At 62.3% G+C, this 22,534-nt stretch overlaps 1 protein-coding gene across 4 annotated transcripts; it reads right to left on the bottom strand.

Moving 5' to 3' along the window:
• Nucleotides 1-580: 580 nt before the first annotated feature.
• On the bottom strand, nucleotides 581-22,037 carry SORBS3 (sorbin and SH3 domain containing 3). Of its 4 annotated transcripts, none has more exons than XM_055144874.1 (21): nucleotides 21,775-22,037; nucleotides 19,776-19,914; nucleotides 19,398-19,515; nucleotides 17,828-18,021; nucleotides 16,686-16,749; nucleotides 14,568-14,699; nucleotides 14,124-14,214; nucleotides 12,280-12,370; nucleotides 11,974-12,060; nucleotides 11,848-11,901; nucleotides 10,970-11,062; nucleotides 10,693-10,757; nucleotides 10,181-10,320; nucleotides 9,977-10,026; nucleotides 9,821-9,867; nucleotides 9,571-9,685; nucleotides 6,967-7,092; nucleotides 4,518-4,826; nucleotides 3,522-3,634; nucleotides 3,020-3,126; nucleotides 581-1,347 (listed from the first exon to the last, which is right to left on the bottom strand). In XM_055144874.1, the coding sequence occupies exons 2-21, from the start codon at nucleotides 19,875-19,877 to the stop codon at nucleotides 1,286-1,288; spliced, it is 2,160 nt and encodes a 719-aa protein (XP_055000849.1). In that variant the 5' UTR covers nucleotides 19,878-19,914; nucleotides 21,775-22,037; the 3' UTR covers nucleotides 581-1,285. The 4 variants fall into 4 exon arrangements, with proteins under 4 accessions (XP_055000849.1, XP_055000850.1, XP_055000852.1 ...); XM_055144875.1 differs by having other exon boundaries at nucleotides 19,398-19,470; XM_055144877.1 differs by having other exon boundaries at nucleotides 14,661-14,699; nucleotides 21,775-22,036.
• Nucleotides 22,038-22,534: the final 497 nt, after the last annotated feature.

Genomic DNA, 22,534 nt, shown 5'->3' with positions numbered 1-22,534 from the left:
TGGGTCGCGGATGACCCCTTCTCTCGCATGGCTGGTCAGTCATCCTGCGGGGCTGCTCAGGGCTGAGGCTGCAGGCAAGGCAGTGGCTCAATGCCCCCCCCCCCCCGCACACCAGCCACATGCACACCAGCCACACACATATAAAATGCCACACACACCAGCTACATACACACCAGCCACACACACACACACACACAATCGCACACACACCAGCCCCACGTACACACTACACACATACAGCCTGCCACACACACATCAGCCACATGCACACCACACACACCAGCCACACACACACGTCCTGTCACACACACCCACATACAGCCATCCCCACACACACGCCAGCCACACACAAACCAGCCACACATACACCAGCCCCACGCACACACCAGCCACACACCAGCCCGCCACACACACCAGTCACACACACACACCAGACCCATGCATAAACCAGCCACACCAGCCCTACGCACACACCAGTCATACACACACCAGTCCCCCACACACTCCCTCTGATATCCAGCACAGCCCGCTGGGAGAGCAGCCCTCTCCCACCCCAACAGAAAGCACTGCAAGGCAAGGCTCCTGCTGTCCAAATTTATTTCACAATCCCCTCCAGAGTTGCTTCGGCGCCTGCGGAGAGCTGGGGCGGTGGGCGGGTGGCACCTGCAAACCTCTGGAGAGGCCAGTCCTCCCGGCGCCCCTTCCCTGGGCACTCCCTGGGCCCTGGCCCAGGTGGGCAGCCTCGGGGAAGCAGGGCTCTGCCTCCAGGCTAAGAAGGCACCAAGTGCACCTCCAGCCCCCACTGCACCCCCAGGCCAGTCGCAACGGGCAGGCAAGGAGGCAGAGGTGAGCTGGCGAGAAAGGGGGGACCCCGCAGCACAGGCGGCCTTTGGTCTGTGAGGTTAGGAAGCTGGTTCTTGTTAGAGGAACCCCATGGGGGTGAAGCTGGGAGCCGGTCCCTGTTAGAGGAAACGCCAGAGCAGGGTGGGCTGGGGACGCAGGGGTCTGGTCTCAATAAGGCCTGGAAACTGTCTCCACTTCAAAGCAGACCTCTGTATTTGGGGCGCCGGGTAGGGGAGGAAATAAAAGGACTGTCAGAGGAATGCTTGTGAGCTGTGGGTGAGAATCAGTCCCGGGGCTCGGGGCAACGTTGCTGGGGTTGTTTGTAGATGCCAGCAGCTCGGTCCTGGGGAGGGAGGGGCCGGAGGGGGGCTCTCGCCCTCCCAGAAGTGCTGCTCCTCCCCCACCCCATCCTGGCTGGGCTCTGGGCTGCCACAGAGACGGCTCAGACGGGGGCCACGTAGTTTCCAGGGAATGTCCCAAACTTCTGGGTCCTCCGGGAGACCCCTGAAAGAGGAATGAGAGAAATTAGTGCCTCATCCTTGCAAGACCGGGTGGTGGTGGTGGGGGGGAAGTAGGGGGATGAGTTGGGGGGAGGCCTGCCCCCTGCTGGCCAAGGCCAGAACTGCGGGTGGAATGCCAGTCCCAGGGAGGATTGGCTTTCCTCATTCCTGCGCCCTCTAGTGGCAGAAACTCAGATGGGCAACGCTTCCTACATTGTCAGTGATGCGTGGATTTGCCGCGTTTACCAACTGCGTGCAACTTTGCACACAGCTCGGAATAACCCCGCCCTTCCTTGGGAAAGCATGGAAACAGGAGGATGACTCACACAGCTTAAATTCGGAGACACCCTCATTTTAGAGATGGGGCCAGGAATGCTGAAGCCCAAAGCACTCAGCTCTTAGGGAGTGGAGGTGGGGGGGGGCTGGAAACCCCGGCCTCTGACTGCTCAGGAGACCCAGGAATACGGACTAAGAGTCCTGTGTCTTTCCTCTGGGGCAGGCTGGCATCCTGCCCCCCAGGCCTTGCTGACATACCCCCGGTCGCCCAAACCTGGACACCCCCCTTTTCCTCTCTCAAATTCTTTGCTTGTCTCTCAATTCTCCCCCGCTTCCTCCAGAGAGCCCTCCCTGACCCGTCCCGTCTAAAGCACCGTTCCGCTCGAGTGTGGGGCGCTTGTTCATTTGAATAAAGGCAAACTGGGCCAGAGAGATGGTGCAGCGGTCAGGGCACCTGCCTTGCATGTGGCCAAACGGGTTTGGTCCCTGGCACCTCACAAAGTCCTCTGAGCACCACCAGGAGTGATTCCTGAGTGTGGAGCATATTCCTGAGCATAACCAGGAGTGCCCCTCCCCCCCAAAAAAAACAGGGGGCAGTAGGCTAAGTAAGTTTGGGGCCACCTGATTAATAACCTCTAGCACCCCCGGGGCACAGCCCGTCCACTCAGGAGCCTCGGAGCGTCTGGGCCTTTCCTGTTCAAGGACTCATGGCTCCTGCCCCCGACATGCTCCTTCCGTCTCGTCTGTGTAAACGGGTGAGACTTTATTCGCGGTTGTAAAAGTACTCAGAAGCAGGAACACCAGAGTAAACCCAGACGGTGCCTGACAAGCCAGCTCGGGGAGGCACTGGCTGGACAGGTGAGGCCTCCTGGGGCAGGTGTGCCTTGGGCTTGGCCGGGAGGGGCCGGCCTCTGCCCCACACTTCAGGGGCGGGACCTGCCGCGCTGGTCTCTGGGGACAGTCCTGTTCCTGTCCCTGGAAGCCGAGGGTAGTCTACGACTGACCGTACAGCCCTGGACGCACCCGGTCTCAGCAGAAGCTGAGGGGTGGGTGGCAAGGACCTCGCTCCTCTGAGGGGACAGCCAGCGGGCCGGGGGGTCCTCCCCTTGCAGGACGGGGCAGCCCCAGGTTTCCTGTTCTGGTCCTTCTCTGAGTGCGTGGCAGGGGAGGGCGCTCACTGGGGCATGGGACCCCATCTTAGCCCTCTGGAAGGGGCCCCACCTTTCCCCTCTCCTCCCAGGCTGCGGAGACCTCTGTGTGTGTGAGGGGGGGTGCAGGCAGCAGCCCCCTCTCCACTGACACGGGCTCCATCAGGGACCCCAGGCTGGCACCAGATGCTTCCCGAGTCACTCGGGGTCTTGGCTGAGCCCCACCCCTGCCCCCCAGGGGAGCCCACGCACCCACGAACCAGCCGTCGTCACACTGCTGCATGACGTCAACCCGGTCGCCCTCGCGCAGCTCCAGCTCGTCCTCGTTCTGGGGCCTGTACTGGTACATGGCCCGGTACCTGCGGAGACGTCCTGATGGCAACCCGGGGCCCCCGCCCTGCCCTCCCGCGCCCTCCCTGGCATGGGGAGTCAGCGCTCTCAGGGGCCCCCAGCCAAGCTGTAGGGAGTGGGGGGCTGCCTGGCGGGGGCTTTCCTGGCCAGCCCGCTCTGTCTGCACCTCCCGGAAGGGCGCTCGGCTGCAAAGCCACCGGCAGAGCAGAGCGTGGCCCCGGGTCCGAGGCTGAATGGAGGGACAGAATGACGGTCAGTGCCCCCCGCCCCTCTCCCAGGGAATATTAGGATGGAACCACCTGGCCGAGGCCAGCTGGGGGAGGCGGGATGGTGGGTCTGTGCTGTTAGCACTGCATCCTGGGCAGCCCCCTCGCCCCCGACCAGCACCCCCAACGGTACTCACGGGGTCCAGTGTATCTGCGTGGTGCTGGGCGGGGATGTTCCCAGGTCCAGGGGCCGGGTGGAGCCTCCAGGCTGGGTCACGGCGGAGGCCGGGGTGCTGAGACTCTGGGGCACCTACAGCAGGAAGAGGCGGGGAGACGTGAAGCTGGCTGCCGAGCTGCGCCCCGCCCCCTGCGCACACATGAGCTGGGTGGACGGTGCCACGTGTGTGGGCCCGTGAGCGTCTTTCGACCCAGAGCTTCTAGACACTGCAGTTCTGCCCCCAGCAGTGTGCTCAGTGGGAATTGGTGCTCCCTTTCTATTATTATTATTTTTTTTTCTTTTTGGGTCACACCCAGCAATGCACAGGGGTTACTCCTGGCTCTGCACTCAGGAATCACTCCTGGCGGTGTTCAGGGGACCATACAGTATGCTGGGAATCGAACCCAGGTCGGCTGCATGCAAGGCAAACACCCTACCTGCTGTGCTATTGCTCCAGCACCCCTATTATTTTTAATTTTTGGGGTCACACCTGGCAATGCTCAGGGGTCACTCCTGGCTCTGCACTCAGGAATCACCCCTGGCGGTGCACAGGGGACCATATGGGATGCTGGGAATCGAACCTGGGTTAGCCACGTGCAAGGCAAACGCCCTACCTGCTGTGCTATCCCTCTAGCTCCTGGTGCCCCCTTTTTAGAGGGGAGAAAACCCAAGCACAGAGAGGGCAAGCCATCTGCCCCAGGCCACACAGCTGGCCAGGGTCAGCCGCCGAATGCAGAACCACCCTGTTCCTGAGCAGGGCCTGGGGCTCAGGAGGCCCCGGCTGGTTTGAGGGGGGACCCTCCCTGGCGCTGGACGGCTGCCCCCCAAGACTCCCTGGGACACAGCTCCGACTCGAGGGTTGGGTCCACACACTCAGCCCAGGGGTGTGTGAAGCGGGGCAGGAGTCCGGCACAGGGCCTCCCCTGCTCCTGGGACGGGGTCCCCGGCGTGGGGCCGTGGGGCACAGCCACCTCACCTGGGTCTGGGACCGAAGGTCGTGTGGAGGGAAGGAGAAGCCGGTGCGGCGGGGGGAGGTCCGGCCCCCCCAGTCCGTGGGGTCGACTGGAGTGTGCGGCGTTACGGGGGAGCCAGGGTGCCGGGCCCCGCGGGCGGAGGCAGGGACGGGGGACACGGGCAGCTGGGGGCCGTCGTCACACAGCCGGAGCCGCGGCTCGCGGTTCACCTGCACGTAGCTGGCGGGGAAGATGCCCTGGCGGCTGGTGCCCGAGATGCGGCCCTCGTACCAGTTCTCGTTCACCTTCCGCGTCAGGCAGATGCGCTCACCCTGCGGGTGGGGGGGCGGCGGCCTGAGTGGGGGGGGCAGCTCGGGGGGGCCCGCCCAGGCCACCTGTGGGCGCTCTGCCCACTCAGAGCGACCTCTCTGGGCGCCCTCCCCCGGGCACAGCCGGCACGTGCCCCTCCCGGACGGGAGAGGAGGCGGGCAGGGCAGTCTGCCCACACTCCTCCGGCTGCGGCCCTCCCGAGCCCCAGGGGCAGGCCCGCGGGCACCCGGGTGACTCTCTCCCATGGGCGCTGTCCGCGGACAGCCCCAGGCCCACGCTGGCCTGCCAGGCCACGCTCTAAGCCTTCCTTGGCTTCTCTCCTGCTGGGTGGAGCAGCCCCGACGCAGACTTGGGAGAGACGCTGGCCACCTCTGCCACGGCCAGTCCTGTCCCTGTCCCCACAGCGCCCCGAGAGCACGGCTGTGTCCCCAAGCTCACAGGCGGCGGAGGGAGGAGGCACTGCTGGGCCAGTGTCCTGGGGCCACTGCTCTGACCGGTTCATGGTTTCCACCCGAAATCCCCGCTCTCGCTCTCCCTCTCTCTCTCACTCTCCCTCTCCCTCTCTCTCCCCCCTCCCTCCCTTTCTCTCCTTCCGTCTCTCTCCCTCTCCCTCTCATTTCGCTCTCCCTCTCTCTCTCATTCTTGCTCTCCCCCTCTCTCTCTCTCTCTCATTCTCGCTCTCTCTTCTCCTCTCCTTCCTTCCTTTTCACAGAATCACTGAATTACAAAGTTACAAAACTTACAAAGTTGTTCATGATTGAGTTTCAGGCATACAATGTTCCAACACCAATCCCCGCACCAGTGTCCAACTACCCACCAATGTCCCTAGTTTTGCATTCTCTCTCTCTCCCTCTCTCTTTCCCTCCCTCCCTCCTTCTCTCTCTCCCTCTCTCTTTCCCTCCCTCCCTCCTTCTCTCTCTTCCTCTCTCTATCCCTCCCTCCCACCTTCTCTCTCTCCCTCTCTCTCTCCCTCCTTCCCACCTTCTCTCTCTCCCTCTCTCTTTCCCTCCCTCCCACCTTCTCTCTCTCTCCCTCCCCCCCCTCGTCTCTGGCCCACACCTGGCAGTCTCTGGACTTACTCCTAGCTGCACTCAAGCATCACTCCTGCTGGGGCTCAGGACACCATCTGGGGTGCCAGCGACAGGGCCCAGGTCAACCGCATGCAAAGCAAGCACCCTGCCCGCTGTTCTATTTCTCCGCCATCACATTCCCGACTCTCTAAGGTGATTTCAAACATTCTTGACCATAATCTATAGAAGAAACTTGTTTCAGCACACCTACTACTTTAATGCTAGCCACTCTGGCTTAGGTGCCTGACTTCGAGGAGGAAGACGGACTCACAAATCTTTCAATGCCAGGGCTGTGGGCACAGCTGCCCTCAGACAGCCCCTGCCTGCAGGGCCCGTCACTGCTCTGCCAACACAAGAGCCGGGCAACAGAACCACTACTGAGAGAAAAGCGCATTCTACCAACCTATGTGTACACTCCTATGTGTACACGCACATGCACATATACCCAAGCTTCTCAGTGCTGCACAGGGCGGCCCTCCTGCGGGCGAAGCCTGTGGGTATTCCCGCTGTCGGCCCCATGCGGCTGCGGCCCTCCAGCCACCGACTCAGCAGAAAGCAAGCCAGCCGCTCGCTCGCTCCTTCCTTCCTTCCTTCCTTCCTTCCTTCCTTCCTTCCTTCCTTCCTTCCTTCCTTCCTTCCTTCCTTCCTTCCTTCCTTCCTTCCTCCCTCCCTCCCGCTTTATTTTTCCCCCACTTCACACTGATGAACCTCACAGTGACGCACAGGGGTGGCTCCTGACTCTGCCCTCAGGAGTTACTCCTGGCAGTGCTCAGGGGATTACAGGGATGCCGGGGATCCAACCCAGCTTGTGCAAGGCCATGTGCAAGGCAAACGCCCTCCCCGCTGGACTGCCGCTCCGGCCCCTCCTGTTTCTCCTGTTACATCCCCACAGCTCCGAGATGAGCACTTTCAACTGGCCACACTAAGGGAAGCACAGTCAAAGAGATGGGTGAGGTGGGACAAAGCTGACATACTGGGCAAAGAAAAGCGCCCCTCGGGTGCCCCACATGTGTTTTTACTGCACATATTACCAGCATCCCCCCGCCCCCGCGCCCTGGCTGGCCTCGCCCACCTTGCGGAAGGACAGCTCCACGTCTAGGTCCCCCTTGAAGTTGTACTGGGCCACGGCCTCTCCATACTCCAGCAACTGGTAGGTGGGGGGCTTGATGGGCTTGGGGACCTCGCCAGCCGGCAGCATCTAAGGAAAGAAAGTCCTGACAAGGGATCCCCCAGACCAGACGCGGGGCTGCAAGAAGATGAGGTGCCCTAGCAGCAGTGGGGTGGCCGGGAGCTGCCCACCGCAGACGGGACACACACGAGAGTCGCCAAGGACTGGTTTCTCCAAGGAGGATGGGGGATTCCTACCAATGGAATGAGGCTCGGGCACTGCCAGAGCCGCCAACGGCAGCGTCAAGACAGAGCCAGTCCGGGAGAGTTGAGTGGAGCCGAGAACTGAGGAGTTGACGCAGGTAGTGGGCCACCTGCACCCACACGGCCGAAAAGCAAGTGCCCCCTCACCCTCCCCGGCCACCCGCTCGGGTCCCCACCCTCGCCCCCGCTTCACGCACTCACAAGAGCCCAGATGCTCGTGGTCTATTTCACACTAAGATGTCAACAACTGCCATGCAGTGCAGAACACAGACTTGGGGGGACCTCGGACCCGAGAGATTGTCCCGAGGGGAAGGGAAGTCTACTGATGCCTATCAGGCCTGGAGCCCGAGCACAGCGGCCCAACAATGGCCCAAAGGGGAAGTCACACGGAAATGAGAAAATCAGCTTGATTTGCAGCCAGAGAGATAGCACGGGAGTTAAGGCTCACACCTTGCATAAGGCTGACCTCAGTGTGATCCCTGGTACCACATGGTCCCCCCAAGCACTGCCGGGCTCAGTTCTCAAGGTCCCTGAGCACTGCTCGGGTGACCCCAGTCTGTGCAGTCAACCGCCAGCCTGACTGTCCAGTATCATGGGAGAGGCCCCTAGAGCTCCAGAGCTTTCTTCTGGAATTTTCTTGGAAGGTCTCCCAAGAGGGAAAAGCAAAGCAAAGGCTTGATTTGAATGGGAAAAAAATATGCTTGAGACATCAGTATCTAAACGATACTGCTAGAATAGTGCTTAGAGGAAAAGTTATAGCATTAAATACTTCCTCTAGGGGAAAAGATTTTACCAATAACTTAAACCAGAATTAAACATTCTGTAACATTCAAAAACTCAATTATGAATAACCTTGTAACTGTGTATCTTACTGTAATTCAATAAGAAAATTGAAAAAAAATTTTAAAAATTAAAAAAAAAAATTTTTAAACCATAATTTCTCAGTTGGGAGCCTTTATGTACCCCCCCCCTGGATATTCCAAGGGGGCCACAGTGAAAACTGTGTACATGTGGCCACAGCACAAAACGAAGGGATGACTTGTAGGATGGCATGAGGAGGAGGCCATGGTCGGAAAAAAGGATGGAGAAACACTGAAACTACTATCCTAAGAAACCAGAAAGAGAAACAAACAAAAGGAAACAGAAATAAAGACATATCAAAAAGGAGCAAAGGTCAACAGAATTGAAAGCAAAAATAGAGGGAGGCTAAAGACATCCTAAGTGCGAGTCTTTGAAAAGACATAAAAATTCACACTCGGGGCTGGAGCGATAGCACAGCGGGTAGGGCATTTGCTTTGCACATGGCCAACCCGGGTTCGATTCCCAGCATCCCATATGGTCCCCTGAGCACTGTCAGGAGTAATTCTTGAGTGCAGAGCCAGGAGTCAGCCCTGAGCATCACCAGGTGTGACCAAAAAGCAAAAAAAAAAAAAAAAAAAAAAAAAAACTCACACTCTAGCCAGAATCACATAAAACACAGCACAGCGGGTGAGAGAAGAGATCACAAATGACAATGACTGACAGGACACAAGAGGAAGGCCGGGTCACTCTGATGCTGAGCGGAGAGCTGCTTTGGCTCCACCGGGTTTGTGTGTGCGCACCGCTGGGGCTTGAACCCGCAGCCTCACATGCAAGGCACGTGCCCTCCCACCCGAGTTGCAGCCCTCCCGGGCACGGGCGTGTCTGAAGGAATTCCATGTACATGGTCAGGGAGGTGGCCCAGGGGTCCGGCAGAAGCTTTGATGTGGGACGCCCTGGGCTGGACCCTGGCAGGCACATGGCCCCCAGCACAGCTAAGGTTAGTCCGGGCATCTGCAGCTAAGACACAGACACCAGCGCCAGAGCGCTTGCTGTCTATTGATCGAACCCCCAAACTGCCTCTGGAAATCAGAAACCCTAACTTCAGAGTCTGCCTGTTCCACTTGCTCGCCGCACCGGCCTCTGCGGGGCACTGTGAGGGGGAATCTGACCCTTCCCGTGACCTGCGTGTAAATGTCAACGGCACACACTGCACTTACCACCTGCCAAGAAGGTTCTTCCCAAAGGCAGCGGCAGAGAGCTGGGGTGAGAGCCCAAGGCGGCCACACCGCCCGGCTGGCGGCCCCTGGGCCCTGCCCTCAGCTGCTGACCAGCTCCCCCTACACCCCCCCCCCACCAACAAATATTTCCTGAGTCCAAGTGCAGCACTGGCCAGCCCAGGGCAGAAGGGGACTGTGACCTTCTGTCCAGGGCTTCACCGGCAGAGATGGAGAACAGGAGCTCCAGGGCAGAGATCTCTGCCACCCCCGCCCCTCTGCCCGCTCACCTCCACATAGTTGGCAGGGAAGATGCCCAGCCGGCCATGATGTTCCCCCTCCAGCCAGTTCCTATCCACCTCCTTGTGGATGTAGACAATGTCACCCTTCTTTAAAGTCAGCTCCCTGGGGGCAGAGGCGACAGGCAGCCAGCTGGGGTCCCCCCAATCCTGTTCCCCATCCAGCGCCCCGAGAAGACACAGCTTCGGGCCCACCCTCACCCCCAGGACACACCGGGCGGAAGGTTGGGGGGGCACTTACTTGGGGGACAGTGCCTGGAAGTCAAACTTGAGCCTGGCGGCCCGCCTCTGGCAGGGGAGAAGGGGCCGCGTGAGACAGGTGGCAGGGCTGGCGGGGTAGGCCAGTGGCACCACCACAGCCCTGCTTGCACCCGGACCCGGGCACCCAGTCCCTTACCTTCTCCTCCTTCCTGGCAGGGCTGCGCCCTCGGTCGGTGGCCCCCGGGTCTGTGGAGAAGCACCAGTCATGTCCGGGAGGGTCACCGCTCCCAGAACGGCGGGGTGCAAGGGGCGCTCTGGGACCTTCCCGCCACCCCGGGGCGCACCGCTGCAGTTTGCGGGTGGGCGTCGGGGCAGCGCCAGGGCTGGGGCCGGTGCTCACCTCGGGCTGAGGAGGGGTAGACAAAGTCTCTCCGGCCCAGGAAGGGGCTCCCCGTTTCCGCCATTCTGTGGGGGCTCAGGGGCCGGGAGGAGCCCTGGTAAAGTGCATTCGGGGCGCTGGAGCTCCAGGCTGAGGCCGGGCTGGTCGGGACAGAGGGAGGGAGCTGCTCACCCCCAGGCTCTCAGACCGCCCGGAGGCCCCCACTCCCGCCTCTGCCTGCTCCCCGGCGCCCTTGTGCCCATTTGGGGGCCCGGCGGCCTCAGGGGTGCTGAGTGCGCTGGGGGCGCGGGACGTGCGCGAGGGACCAGCGGAGAGCACGGGGCGCGGGGTGTGCGCAGGAGACGAGCGGGCAGCGCGGGACGTGCGCGGGGGGCGCAGGGGTGCAGGGGCGCGGGACGTGCGGGGCGCGGGGAGCGCGGGGCGCGCGCGGGGGGGAGCGCAGGGGCGCGGGGCGCGCGCGGGGGACGTGCGAGGGGCCCGGGGCGCGGGGTCCCGGGCCGGCCTTCACTCACCGGGCCGCGGGCCGCGGCTCCCGCTGCTCCCGCTGCTCCCGGGGCCGTCGGGGCGCCCGCGCGCTCTGCGGGGAGAAGGAGCCGGAGACGGGCGCGGTCAGGCGGCGCCGCCTCCGGAAAGTTGGCGGCGGGGCAGGGAGCGCGGCCGCGGGGTCCTAGCGGCGCCCGCGCGGGCGGAAGAGGGCGGAGGCCCGGCCGGGGGTGCGGGCGCCGGACCCCGCGTCGCGCTCAGAAGCTCCGCGGGGTGAGGGCCGCCGTGGGAGGGAGCCCCACATACTTGAACCCTGGGGGACGGCAGCCGGGTCTCAATGGCCCGCAGGTCCTTGTCCAGCTCGGCGCTCAGCTTGGCGAGCTCCCGCTCCAGCAGGACCTGGGGGTGGGGCAGTGGGGGCGTCGGCCAAAGCTCACGGGACAGGTCCAGAGGACGGACGCTCGGGCCAGTGCCCGCGGACACACCGCCTCGGCCTCCTGACTCCCGGCCCGGGGCCCCTGGGCGATCGTTTGTCTCCTACCCAGAGGGCACTTACACACACACACACACACACACACACCCCACCCCTCACCACCACCACATAGACAATCATACACTCATATGTACACCCTCACACATACAAACACAAACAGAAAGTCACACACACAAATGCACGAACATGCACACACATATACACGTGTACATGCAGATACAGAAACACACATGTATGCATGCACCCACAGAGGCCCCTACACAGACATATGCGCGCGCGCGCGCGCGCGCGCGCGCGCGCGCACACACACACACACACACACACACACACACACACACACACACACACACACACACACACACACACACACACACACACACACACCCCACCTCCAATCTTTGCCTCTGCTCCTCCCCTCTGGCTTAACCACTCCATCTAACTCTCCCCAGCCAGAATCGGGAATAATCACCAACAATTCCAGCCCCCACTGACGGCCTCCTCTGCTCCAGGGCCAACACTCCGGGTTTGAGTGCCACCACATGCCAGACATGAGTGTCCCAGGGGATGGGGCGCCACCGTCAGTAGGGGGCAGAGAGGATCGTAGAGATTTTGGTCTGTGGCCATGGCTGTGGTCACCTTGCCTACCGCCCATCTTCCTCAGCCATCCCCCACCTTGCTCAGTGCCACTCACCTCGATGGGCTGGGGGGGCTTCTCAACAGCATCGTCCACCAGAGGTTTCTTGGGCTAAGGGTGGGAAGGGCTAGTCAGGGGGTGACCTCACATTCCCACAGCAGAAGCTGGGGTGCAGCCGCTCACCTTCTGCCCTGTTTCTAGCTCTTGCAGAAACTGGTTCCAGGAATCTTCTGTCCAGATGCTGTCCGCCTTGTCTCGGCCTCTGGGCGCCTGCACGGGTGTGGTGGGCACCAGCGTGGGTACAGGGGCCCAGGGGTGCCCGCCAGCTCAGAAAGCCCTGAGGTCTGCCCCACTCACATGCCCCACCGTGCCCACCGAAGCACTCGGGGTTCTCTTGGTGGCACAGAGCAGCCCCTGGCCACAGCGCTGTCACGTGGGTACCGAGGCTGGACAAGGACACCAGATGTCAGTGGGGGCTGGACGGGTTACCTGGGCCGGGGGCTGGAGCAGAGACGGGGACACTCCAGACTTAGAGTTGAAGGTGCTTTGTGGAAAATCTTCAGAGGAGTCCCAGCTTTTTCTAAAGAACCAGAAGTTCATCTCTTCAGCTTCTTTTTAGGGAAACTGAGGCGTGTATGAGCCCACTACAATCTGGGGGGATGCACCCCTCCCCACCTGTTCCAAGCTATCTTTTATGGGGACAGGGTTCTCTCCTGGCTCTGCACTTAGTGCTCAGGGGACCATTTGGGTGCCAGAGCATGTGGGGTCCTGGGTGGGCCTTGAGCAGGGCAAGCGCCCTTCTCTGTACTAGTTCTCTGGCCCCCGGAGGTGGGGAGCTCTGAGCTCCGAGTTCCTGGGCCTGCTCCACTCCTCACGGTGACTGGGCCAGTCTCTGGCCTCTTGACCTCAGGTTCAATGCCTGTGACCCCCACCTTCCTAAGGGCATGGTGAGGGGCGACCCCAGAGAAGGCCTGGCCTCTGCCCCGAGCAGCACCCCTTTCTGGCAGTGAGTGCTCCCCAAGGTGCTCAGTCAAGGCCCAGAGGCTGTGTGGCCCCAAGGCAGGTGGTCTCACCCACGGGGTTCCCACTGCAGCCTGGAGAAGCTAAGGCCAGGAAAGAGCAGGGCTGTTTCCGGGGCCTCAGCACCTGTGACCTTTGCCCCCTCCATGCTCGCACTCACTGAGATGTCCAGCCTCTGTCAGGATTAACATTCCTGGGCTGGAGTGATAGCACAGCAGGTAGGGCGTTTGCCTTGCACATGGCCAACCCGGGTTCGATTCCTAGCATCCTATATGGCCCCCCTTCCCGAGCACTGCCAGGAGTGATTCCTAAGTGCAGAGCCAGGAGTGACCCCTGTGCATCGCTGGGTGTGACACCCAAACAAGCAAAAAAAAAAAAAGTTAACATTCCTAGTTAAAAAAAGTGGGAGCTTTTCAAGGACAGGGTGTGAGTGACGGGGGACGGGAGGACCAGGATGGGGAACTGCCTTGTGACTGTCTCTTGGCGCTGGCAGTGAGGTGAGCAGTAACAGCGAGCGGGGAGTGTGGCCTTCCTCATGCCGGCCACACGGTGCCTCAGTCGTGCCACGCCGCGCGATCCCCCTCCACAGCGGGGAATACTGGGTGCAGCTGGGCCCCCGGTCACATGGCCAGTGGTCCCCTACTCGCTTGAACCCGAACTCTGGGTCCCAACCCTGAGCCCAGTTAGATTCTCTAATAGTGGCCTATAGGGCCACAGGCCTGCTCAGGCGGTGCCGCTGAGCTGGGTCCACCCAGGGGCGAGTCAGAGCCTCCCTCCTTCCTGGGCTCCGGGCGCCGCTGCTCTCTCACCCGTGACTCACACGCCCTCAGCACCAGGGCTGTGAGGAAATTTCAGGGCTGGAGTGGGGAGGGCGTTTGCCTTGCACGCAGCCAGCCTGGGTTCGAACCCCGTCATCCCATACGGTCCCCTGAGCACCGCCAGGAGTAATTCCTGAGCACAGAGCCGGGAGTGACCCTAGAGCACTGATGGGTGTGACCTCCAAATAAAAAAACAAACAAAACAACTTGGGTTTTCTCTTGGGCTTCCAAGGGGGCGTGCCCCTGACCCTCACCCCATGTGACCTCTGGGTCTTGGGGGGCTGTTCCTGCTGCTGTTCCCAAGCGAGAAGGGGTGCAGAAGCCCACCCTCTGGGAGGCTGGGGGGGTGGGTGGGGGCTGATAGGCGGACCTGGGCCACCAGCACCGAGGTGGTGAGAGCTGCGGCCACCAGGGGGTGCCAGTCCCCTGGAGGAAACCTGCAGGCCGCCTCCCCACCCCCACCCCCACTCCCAGGCCCTTTCCCCCAGGGCTCACCCGCTCAGGGGGACCGGGCCTGGCCTGCAGGCGGGTTTCTGCTGGAGTCCGTGATGCCTGAGGTCCGCGGAGGCCACACTGCAGGAGGCAGCTGAGGGTGGAGGAAGACCAGAACAGTGCGGGGAGGAAAGCGCTGGGGAGAAGAGGGTCTGGGTGCCCACTGGAGGCCCCGGCACCCACACCCTGAGTGGCCTGCAGGGGTGGGGAGTGCCCGGACCACTCAAGGTGGGCTTTGCACAGGCTTTGTCAAATCTTCACAACACTCAGGGGAGGTGCCCCGCCCCCCCCACCCCCATAAGACAGATGAGGGAAGAGAAACCCCCACCCCATGGCCACTAGGGCCAGTAGCCCACTAGCAGTCCACTGCTGCCTGGGTGGGGGGGTGCGTGGTGCGGGTTGAGTTGACCGGAAGTGGGCTGTGAAAACGCAAGTCGACTGACACACCTGGGTAGCCCCAAAGCCTGGCATGGCCGTGGGGAGGAGGAGGAGGAGGGGAGGCAGGTATAGAGCTGGGGCGGGCCGCCTGCACCCCCTCACCTTTGGGTCCCTCCTCAAAAGTCCAATCCAGCTGCAGGTCTAGGAGACAGAAAGGACCGGGTCAGGGAAGGGCGCTCGCCGGCCTCCCCCTGCCTGGGGTTGAGTCAGGGCCCCAAGAATGTCCCGAGGGAGGGAAGGAATGAGGAGGGCAGGTCTCAGGAGGACTTGAAATGCCTCTGGCAGATCTGGGGCCAGAACCAGCCCAGCCAGCAGACCTGGCAGGGGCCTTGCCCACAGCGTCCTCTCCTGTTCCCACACTCGCCCTGGCCCTGACCCGAGAGTGAGGCCCTGCCCTCACTCCCCTCTCCCTTCCCTGCCCTCTAAGTGCCGGCACTTCCTTAGCCCAGACTCCTCACAGCGCCACGCCCACCCCGTGCCCGCCTCCCTTCTCCCGGGCCTCCAGCCCCGCCCCCTCCTTCCTGCAGCTCCTGGATGGATGCTCTTTGCGGTGAGTTGAGGACCCTCGCTGTCCCTAACTCCCCTTCTCCCCAAGCCTTGCCACGTCTCCCCACACCTCTCTCAGGAGGCTGATGAGGGCATCAGGATGACCACGTCCTCCAGGGTCAGTTTCTAATGACGTCTCAGGAGCGTGTGTCATGAAGGGCCGCTCCCTGTGGGAAATTCCCTCTGCACCCAGCTCTGAGGAGACCATGGGGGGGGCGGTCCTTTGACCACCTTCTCTGGGTCCTGCTCGTCTCGGTACTTCTGAACACACGAGCACCTCCAGGCTCAGTCCCTGGGCCTCTGCCTCTCCCTAGCTGGTCTGGCTAGGCACGCCGCCTGCAGAGAGCCGGGTACTCCAGGGACCCACAACCTGGATCCCTGCGGCCTAAATCAAAAATACCTCCAATGGGGCCAGAGAGAGACAGAAACAGAGACAGAGACAGAGAGGGAGGGAGAGAGGCAGAGAGAGAGAGAGAGAGAGAGAGAGGGATAGAGAAAGAGAGAGGGGGGGAGAGAGAGAGATAGAGGGAGAGAGCAGGGATGCAAGCACTTGCATGTGGCAGACCCTGAGCTGATCCTGGCCCTACGTGGTCCCCTGCATGCCATCCTGGTGACCCCAAACACTGCTCGGTGGCCCTGATCATTGCTGGCACCCCAAGTAGCACCACATCCTTGGGGCCTGCTGAGGCCTCCTATTTTTTGTTTCGTTTTGTTTTGTTATGGGACCACATCTTGGCAATGCTCAGGAGTCACTCCTGGCTCTGCACTCAGGAATCACTCCTGGTTGTGCTCAGGGGACCATATGGGATGCGGGGGGTCGAACCTGTGCAAAGCAAGCTCCCTACCCGCTGTACTGTCTCTCCGGCTCAGACCCCCTGAACAGCACTTGGGAGCCGCCCCCCACCCCTGTTCCCCTGCCCAGTCACTCTGAGTGAGTTTCCACCTGAGGCTCACCCCCAAACTAAAGATGTGTATCTAAACTGCTTTCACAGGCCGTGCTTCCTGGTCTATGAGGTTGACAGTCTTGGTCCCTAACGGCCTGGAGTCACTGAGCCTTGGTCAGCACCTGTCAGAGCATGTCTGGGAGCGGCTTGAAGGCCCTCAGGGACCGCGTCCCACCGGCTGTGGGCTGTGACTCGCCTCCCCTCCCCCACTCTGAGTTTCCCCTGGCCACTCCAGCTTCTGCCCCCAGGTCTCATGCGCCCTCTGCTGGCGAGCTCCTCTCCTCCTGCTGAGGCCTCCCTGCACCCGGCCGAGGGCCTTGACCTTGCCTGCCGGCCCCAGCAGGAGGCAGCCTCAGGCCTTCCGAGCAAGCCAGGCCGCCTGCAACGGCCACTGCTCTCGGTTCCGTTTCTCTTCCCCACCTAGGACAGCGCCGTCACAACTCAGGGCTGAGCAGAGGTGCAGGGACTGCCTGGAGGAAGGCGAGCTCTGTCTCAGGGTCCCTCCTCCTGAGGGGGCCCCTAGAGAGGCCGGGCCAGCCTGGGCTAGGTAGACGGACCCCCCTGAGTGGCTGAGCTCCGTTTCCAACCCCCACTGCCAGCGCAGTCCAGCAGAAAGGGGATCCAGGAGAGGGCTCACCTGGCATTTTCCGATGAATCTGCTGGAACATTCTCCGGTACCAGTCCCTAGGGCTGTCGACGCTCTGGGAACAGCAAAGGCAGAGGTTCAGGCCACGCCCCGGTATCAAGGTCTCCTCACTGAGTCTTTCTCTCTGGCCTCTCTGAAGCCCCCTGGGCTGGGCTGGGCTGCTGATCGGAATAACACCAACTTCGTGCAGCACAATACAGAGGAAATATATAAATGAAAGGATCTCCATCTGCAGTGAGCCCTTAGCCGTGAGATCTGGGGCGGTCTACATTCTCTGTGTTTTTTTTTGGGGGGGGGAGGGCCACCTCCATCAGTGCTCAGGAGACCATGCAGGGTGCTCAGGATTGAACCCAGGCTAGCCACGGGCAAGGCGAGTAAGTGCTCTACCCAGTGTACCATGGGCCCCATCTCCACTCTGTACTTTTTTTTTTTTTTGATCTCGAACATCTCTACAAAGAACCTGTGTTTCTATGCAACAAAGACTAAACGCAGGGCTGGGGAGATGGTTCATGGGCTAACGGCATGCTTTGTTTGCACGCAGAAGGTCCCAATTCTATATGTGGCTCCTTGCTGTTCCCCCGCCCGCGCCTGGGCTGAGTCTCGATCACAGAGCTGGGTGGGAATAGCTCCCCAGACCCCCAGCACTGGGGCCCCAAAGTAACAAAAAACAAATGGCAGCAGCAATGAAATGCAATAAAAAGTATAGGGGGATGGTATTTCACACCTCCCACTTCCTGTGAGGCAGGAGGGGCCATGACCAAGTTACAGAAGGGGGGGATAGGGGTGGACCGGGAGGCAGGAGTCAAGGGGTGGGGCCACAGGGTCTGGCACCTCCTCCCACACCCAACACAGTCAGGCTGTGGGGCTGGGAAAATTAGAGGCGGCCCCTGCCAGGTCCAGCCCTGCAGAGTGCTTCCCTCCCTTGAGACTTGGGGGCCTTCTAGACCCCCCCTTTTCTCCACCATCCACTTGTGCAATCCAGAGCCTTTAACTTCAAGGGCCTGGAGCCCATGAGGGTTGGAACCCTGCTACCTCCTGGAATGGTTTGGGGACAGCCTTTATCTCCCCCTGACCCCCACCCCACCACTTTCACAGAAGTGGTGCCCAGCGTGGCCCCCCAGGCCTGGACTCACAGATCGGGGGGCAATGGGCATGCCGCTCTCGTCCACCGGCCCGATTCCCTCGTACTTGACCCAGCGCTTGTCCTGACGTTTGCTGTCCTTGGTCCATGTGGCTGACCAGTTCTGGGCATGCTGGGGGTTGGGGGTCTTCTGACTCCCCGGGGCCCGGCTCCCAGGGCCTGGCCAGGTCTGGTACCAGGCAGAGTCTGTGGAGAATGTGCAGGGAAACATTAGCCCCGGGCAGGACCCACCTGAACTTGCTCAGGCCCTGGCAATCCAGAACATCGATCCCTCTGGGTCCAAAAGTTTCAACATTTCCTTGTTTGTTTGAGTTGATGACGCAGATTCTATAAACCTCCGGTTCCCCAGCAGGACCACAGGCCTCTGTTTGTTTTTGAGTTCAGGCGAATAAAAATGGATTTTGTCTTGAGAAAGCTGTGCCCGTTCCCCACCCCGCTGCTTTCTCAGGGCCGTCCTGAGAGTCTGCAGAATGCGGGCTGGGAATCATTACGTGAGAGAACACTGGGGTGTCCCAGAAGGGTGGTAGCCAGGGCTGGCGTGGAAGATGGTTGCTTTGGAGGGGGGCAGAGTCAATTCAGACCCAGCTTTGCCCATAGCCAAGATTCGGGGGTCTGAGTCTCAGGCAGTGCCTGGCGCAGTCAAATGCTCTTGACCCCTGGACACGGCCACTTCTCCAGAAACTCTGGCCACAAGACACAGCGGAGGGAGCAGAAGGATGTGAGCGTGTGCCTGTGTGTGTGTGTGTATGAGTGCTCACGCCCGTGTGTGTGTGCCTGTGTGTGTGTATGAGTGCTCACGCCTGTGTGTGTGCCTGTGTGTGTATGTGTGTGAGTGCTCATGCCCATGTGTGTGCCTGTGTGTGTATGTGTGTGAGTGCTCATGCCCATGTGTGTGCCTGTGTATGTGTATGAGTGCTCACGCCCGTGTGTGTGTGCCTGTGTGTGTATGAGTGTTCACGCCCGTGTGTGCTTGTGTGTGTGTATGAGTGCTCACGCCCGTGTGTGTGTGCCTGTGTGTAAAAGTGCGTGCACGTGTGTGTGTGTGTGTGTGTGTGTGTGTGTGTGTGTGTGTGTGAGGGGGAATCTTGGCCTCAGGTTCCTTGACGGGAAGATGCCGATGATCCCACTTTCCCATGCCAAGCTACAGTGGCCCTCAGTGAGATGCCGCACAGCGTCCCATGTACTCTACTCAATTACTTTTTGCCAAGTAAGTAAACTCTGGCACACTCCTGCCTTGAGGGAATGTTCATTAAGAGATGCTGCCCAGAAAGTCCCAGGACCTCTGGACCTCATGGACTCCTCGGAGCCTGGGAGCGACAGGCTCTCAGGCCCTGTCCAACATGCTGCTGGGTTAGAGGGTCCAGCCCAGAGCTGCCCTTGGGCCTTGCCCAGTGCTCGCCCCCCTCCTTTGCTCCCCGCCCCCCTCCAACACCAGCAACACTGGGCAGAGGCGGAGCGTCCGGCCCCCTCTGGCCTGACACAGCCTGAGGCTGAGGGGGATGGAGGGTGGGCTCAGCCATGCAGATCCCTCCGTGCCCTGCGGGCACCCAGCTCAGACTCACCTGAGTGTCGGGGAGCTTCTCTCCTCGGGGGGTAATGCCCATTGCACACGGTCCTGGGCGCAGGGTCGTGGAACTGGAAATTAAGGGTGTTGGAGCCCCCATTCCGGATCACGGGCACCTGTGGGGAGGGGCCAGGAGCAGCAGCTCAGGCCCAGAAGTTTCTGCAGAAGGGTGGGAGTCCGGCCAGCGGGGCAGGGCAGGGCAGGGCAGGGCAGGGCCTGTGCCCACGGGGAGGGTCGGCAGCCTGACACTCGCTTCACCAACAGTGCAGCCCCTAGAGCTCTCTGCACCCCACCTCCTCTCTCCTGTCCCACCGTTTCCTGGGAGGTCTCCATCTGGGGGCCTGCCGGGCACCCTCCCCCGCACACGCTCACTCACCCTTGTCCCCCCGGAGGAGGACGCTGTGCGGTTCCGGAGGTGGCGGGGAATGAAATCGTCCAGACTGAGGCCACCGGGGAGGGTGCACGGGGAAGCCTGCATGCTGGGGTCAAGGCTCGGGGGCTCCTCCTCGTCTCCCCTGTGGGGAAAAGGGATGGAAGGGAAGCCCCGCTGGGCCCTGGGCTCCACCTCAGGCTGGGGGTGGGGGGCTGGCTAGCAGGGTGGGCGCTGAGGACCCAGGAAGCGGCCGCGGTGGGCACCGCCTTCAGGCTGCCCGTGCAGCTCCAGGCACAATGAGCCGCTTGTCAGGCCCCAGGCAGGGGGCGGGGGTGGGGAGGCTGGCCAGGAGCGGGCCTGCTGGACAAAGCCTTGGGCATGCGGGCCTGCTGGCCAGCCCCCATGGGGCCCTTCGAGCTCCCCCAGAAGGCAGGCGGAGGGAACTGGGGCAGCTGGCAGGAGGGCTGGGCACATGGGACCTTGTTTCAGTTCCTCTGCCTCCCCCAGTCTGCCTGCTGGCGGGCACCAGGGCTTACTCAGGCTCGGGAGAGGCCTGGCCAGCAAGGCCACCCGCCCACAGCCCAGCTGGGCCAAGGATCCTGGGAGGGGGAGTCTGAGGCACTCCCTGGCAGCAGTCGCCTCTCGGGGTGCAGGAGAGCAGAGCTCCCCGCGGTAGGGGGTAGAGCCAAGGGTGAGGCTGGGGAGCTGCTCTCTCCACACACAAGCCTGAGCCCCCCCCCACCCCACGTCTCCCACCCCTCCAGGTGGTCTTGGGCCTCCCTGGAGTGCAGGTGTACCCGGCCAGTGGGCCCCCTGCCCCGTGCAGGTGTTAGTCCCGGGCTGCAGAGATGGAGGGTTGGGGCTGCTCAATGACACGTTTGTGGCCGCTGAACCCGTCCCCCCTGCACAGAGCCAGCCCCGTCCCCTCCCAGGGCTGCACTCATGTGCCCAGTAGGCTCCTCACGGGGCTGGGCATATGACAGTGCCTAAGTGTGGTGCTGAGGATGTGATGACGATGGGGCCGCAGCGGGGAGGGGTCATGTGAGCGGCGTGGGATGAAGGGGTCCCAGCTGCACAGCGGGCGGTGTGCAGCGGACAGTCATGTGAGAGGCACAAGGATCACGGGGACCGGAAGGGATGAGGGGGCATAGGAAGGGGGATTGTTCAGATCCTGTTCAGACCTTGGGGTAGGGGTGCCGGAGGCTGAGCGGCCGGGGTAGCCCCCGTCTGGTGGCAGAGGGGATCCCGTCAGGCTTTTTCCTGCCCCTGGAAGGCAGTGGGGGGAGGGGCCGTGTACCAGCCGGATCTGATTAGGATGCCTACCCAAACATGCAGGCACACCCCACTTCCTGCTGCTCTTCCTGCCCGTGCAGGGAAACCGAGTCAGGGGACACTAGAGGGTGGAGGCCTGGGGCAGGCAGCTTCCTAGCAGCACCCCTCCCTGGCTGGCCAGCTGCAGAATCAGCAGCTCTCCCTCCACTGGCCGGGATCCTTCCTGGAGTCCTGGACAAGGAGCTGCCCCTCCAGGAGGATGGGGGACAGGAATCGCTCAGGAGGGTTCTGAGGTGCATTCTGCCCTGGAAACTAACTGCTACCTGCAGGGTCTGTCTTGGGGGCAGGCAGGGATGGGAGGTGAGCGTCCCCACGCCCTGCCTGACATTACGGGACCTCTCCCATCTGGCAGTTGTGCGGGTGCAGGAAATCTCTGGAGTTGTCTGGTATCTCAGGGAGCCCCTTTGAAAACCTTTGCAGCCTTAGGGAGCTGCAGCAGCACTGTCTGGTGGGCGGGCCCCTACTGGCCGCCCGACCTTGGGGGTCTCCGAGCCCACACGCCTTCCCGGGCGTTTCTCAAGCGTGCGCACCGGTCCAGCCGCTCTGAAGGTCGCCTTCCCTCTGTTTAGAATTGACGGCAGACTTCTCATCTCTTTCCTACCTGGAGTTTGCGCGGAGGACCCCTCGCGAGGCGCTGGGCGCGGGTCCCTCTCCCACCCCACCTACCTACCTTCCCCGGCGAGCAGGTGGCACGGCCTGCGGGCGCGCTGGAGCGCCGGGGCATCTCCGCGCGCTCGTGCCTGGCGCGGCGGCGTCTGGGCGCGGGGAGGCACCAGAAGCAGTGACAGGGCGTCTATCCTCGTGACCCGGCCCGGACACGCGCAGGATGGGGCGCGAGAAGGAAGCGGGAGACCGCGGGGGCCGAGGGGCGCGCGGACGCCGTGGAGTCCGTCCCCCCTCGGAGCCTGACTACGGGCCGCGCTGGGGGCGGGGCTGGCCGGCGCGGGGCGTGGAGCGCGCTGGGGTTGCGGAGGGTGCGGCTGTCCCCCGTCGAGGGGGCGGGCCGGCCGGGCCGCGGCGCCGGGAGGGGCGGCCGAGGGTCCCCGGGGAGCCCGCGCAACTTTCCCAGCTGCTTGGCCGGCCCCCTCCCCCGCAGGGCTGGCGTCGGGGCGGGGAGCGCCACTCAGAGTTTCCAGCGACACTTCCAGCGGGGAGCGGCCGCGCCGCGGAGCCAGGACCCAGGGCCGCGCTGATTAGCCCGGCCCGGAGGCTGGAGCCGAGGCCAGAGACCGGACGGGGCGCAAACCCGCGGCGCCAGATAAGGCCGAGGAGGAGCCCGCCGCCCCGAACGCGCAGGCACACACACACACACACACAAATACACACACACACACTGGCTAGCGTGCTGCGTTCATTGTTCCCACTCGTGCCAGCCCCGCAGGGGACATCCCCTGAGGACATCGGCCCCCCTGGGCGTGCCGCGCCCCTGC

This window comes from Sorex araneus, chromosome 7 (genome assembly GCF_027595985.1).
Source record: "Sorex araneus isolate mSorAra2 chromosome 7, mSorAra2.pri, whole genome shotgun sequence".
NCBI lineage: Eukaryota > Metazoa > Chordata > Mammalia > Eulipotyphla > Soricidae > Sorex > Sorex araneus.
Note: the sequence above shows the minus strand (reverse complement) of the source record. Positions and strands in the feature narration are given on the sequence as shown.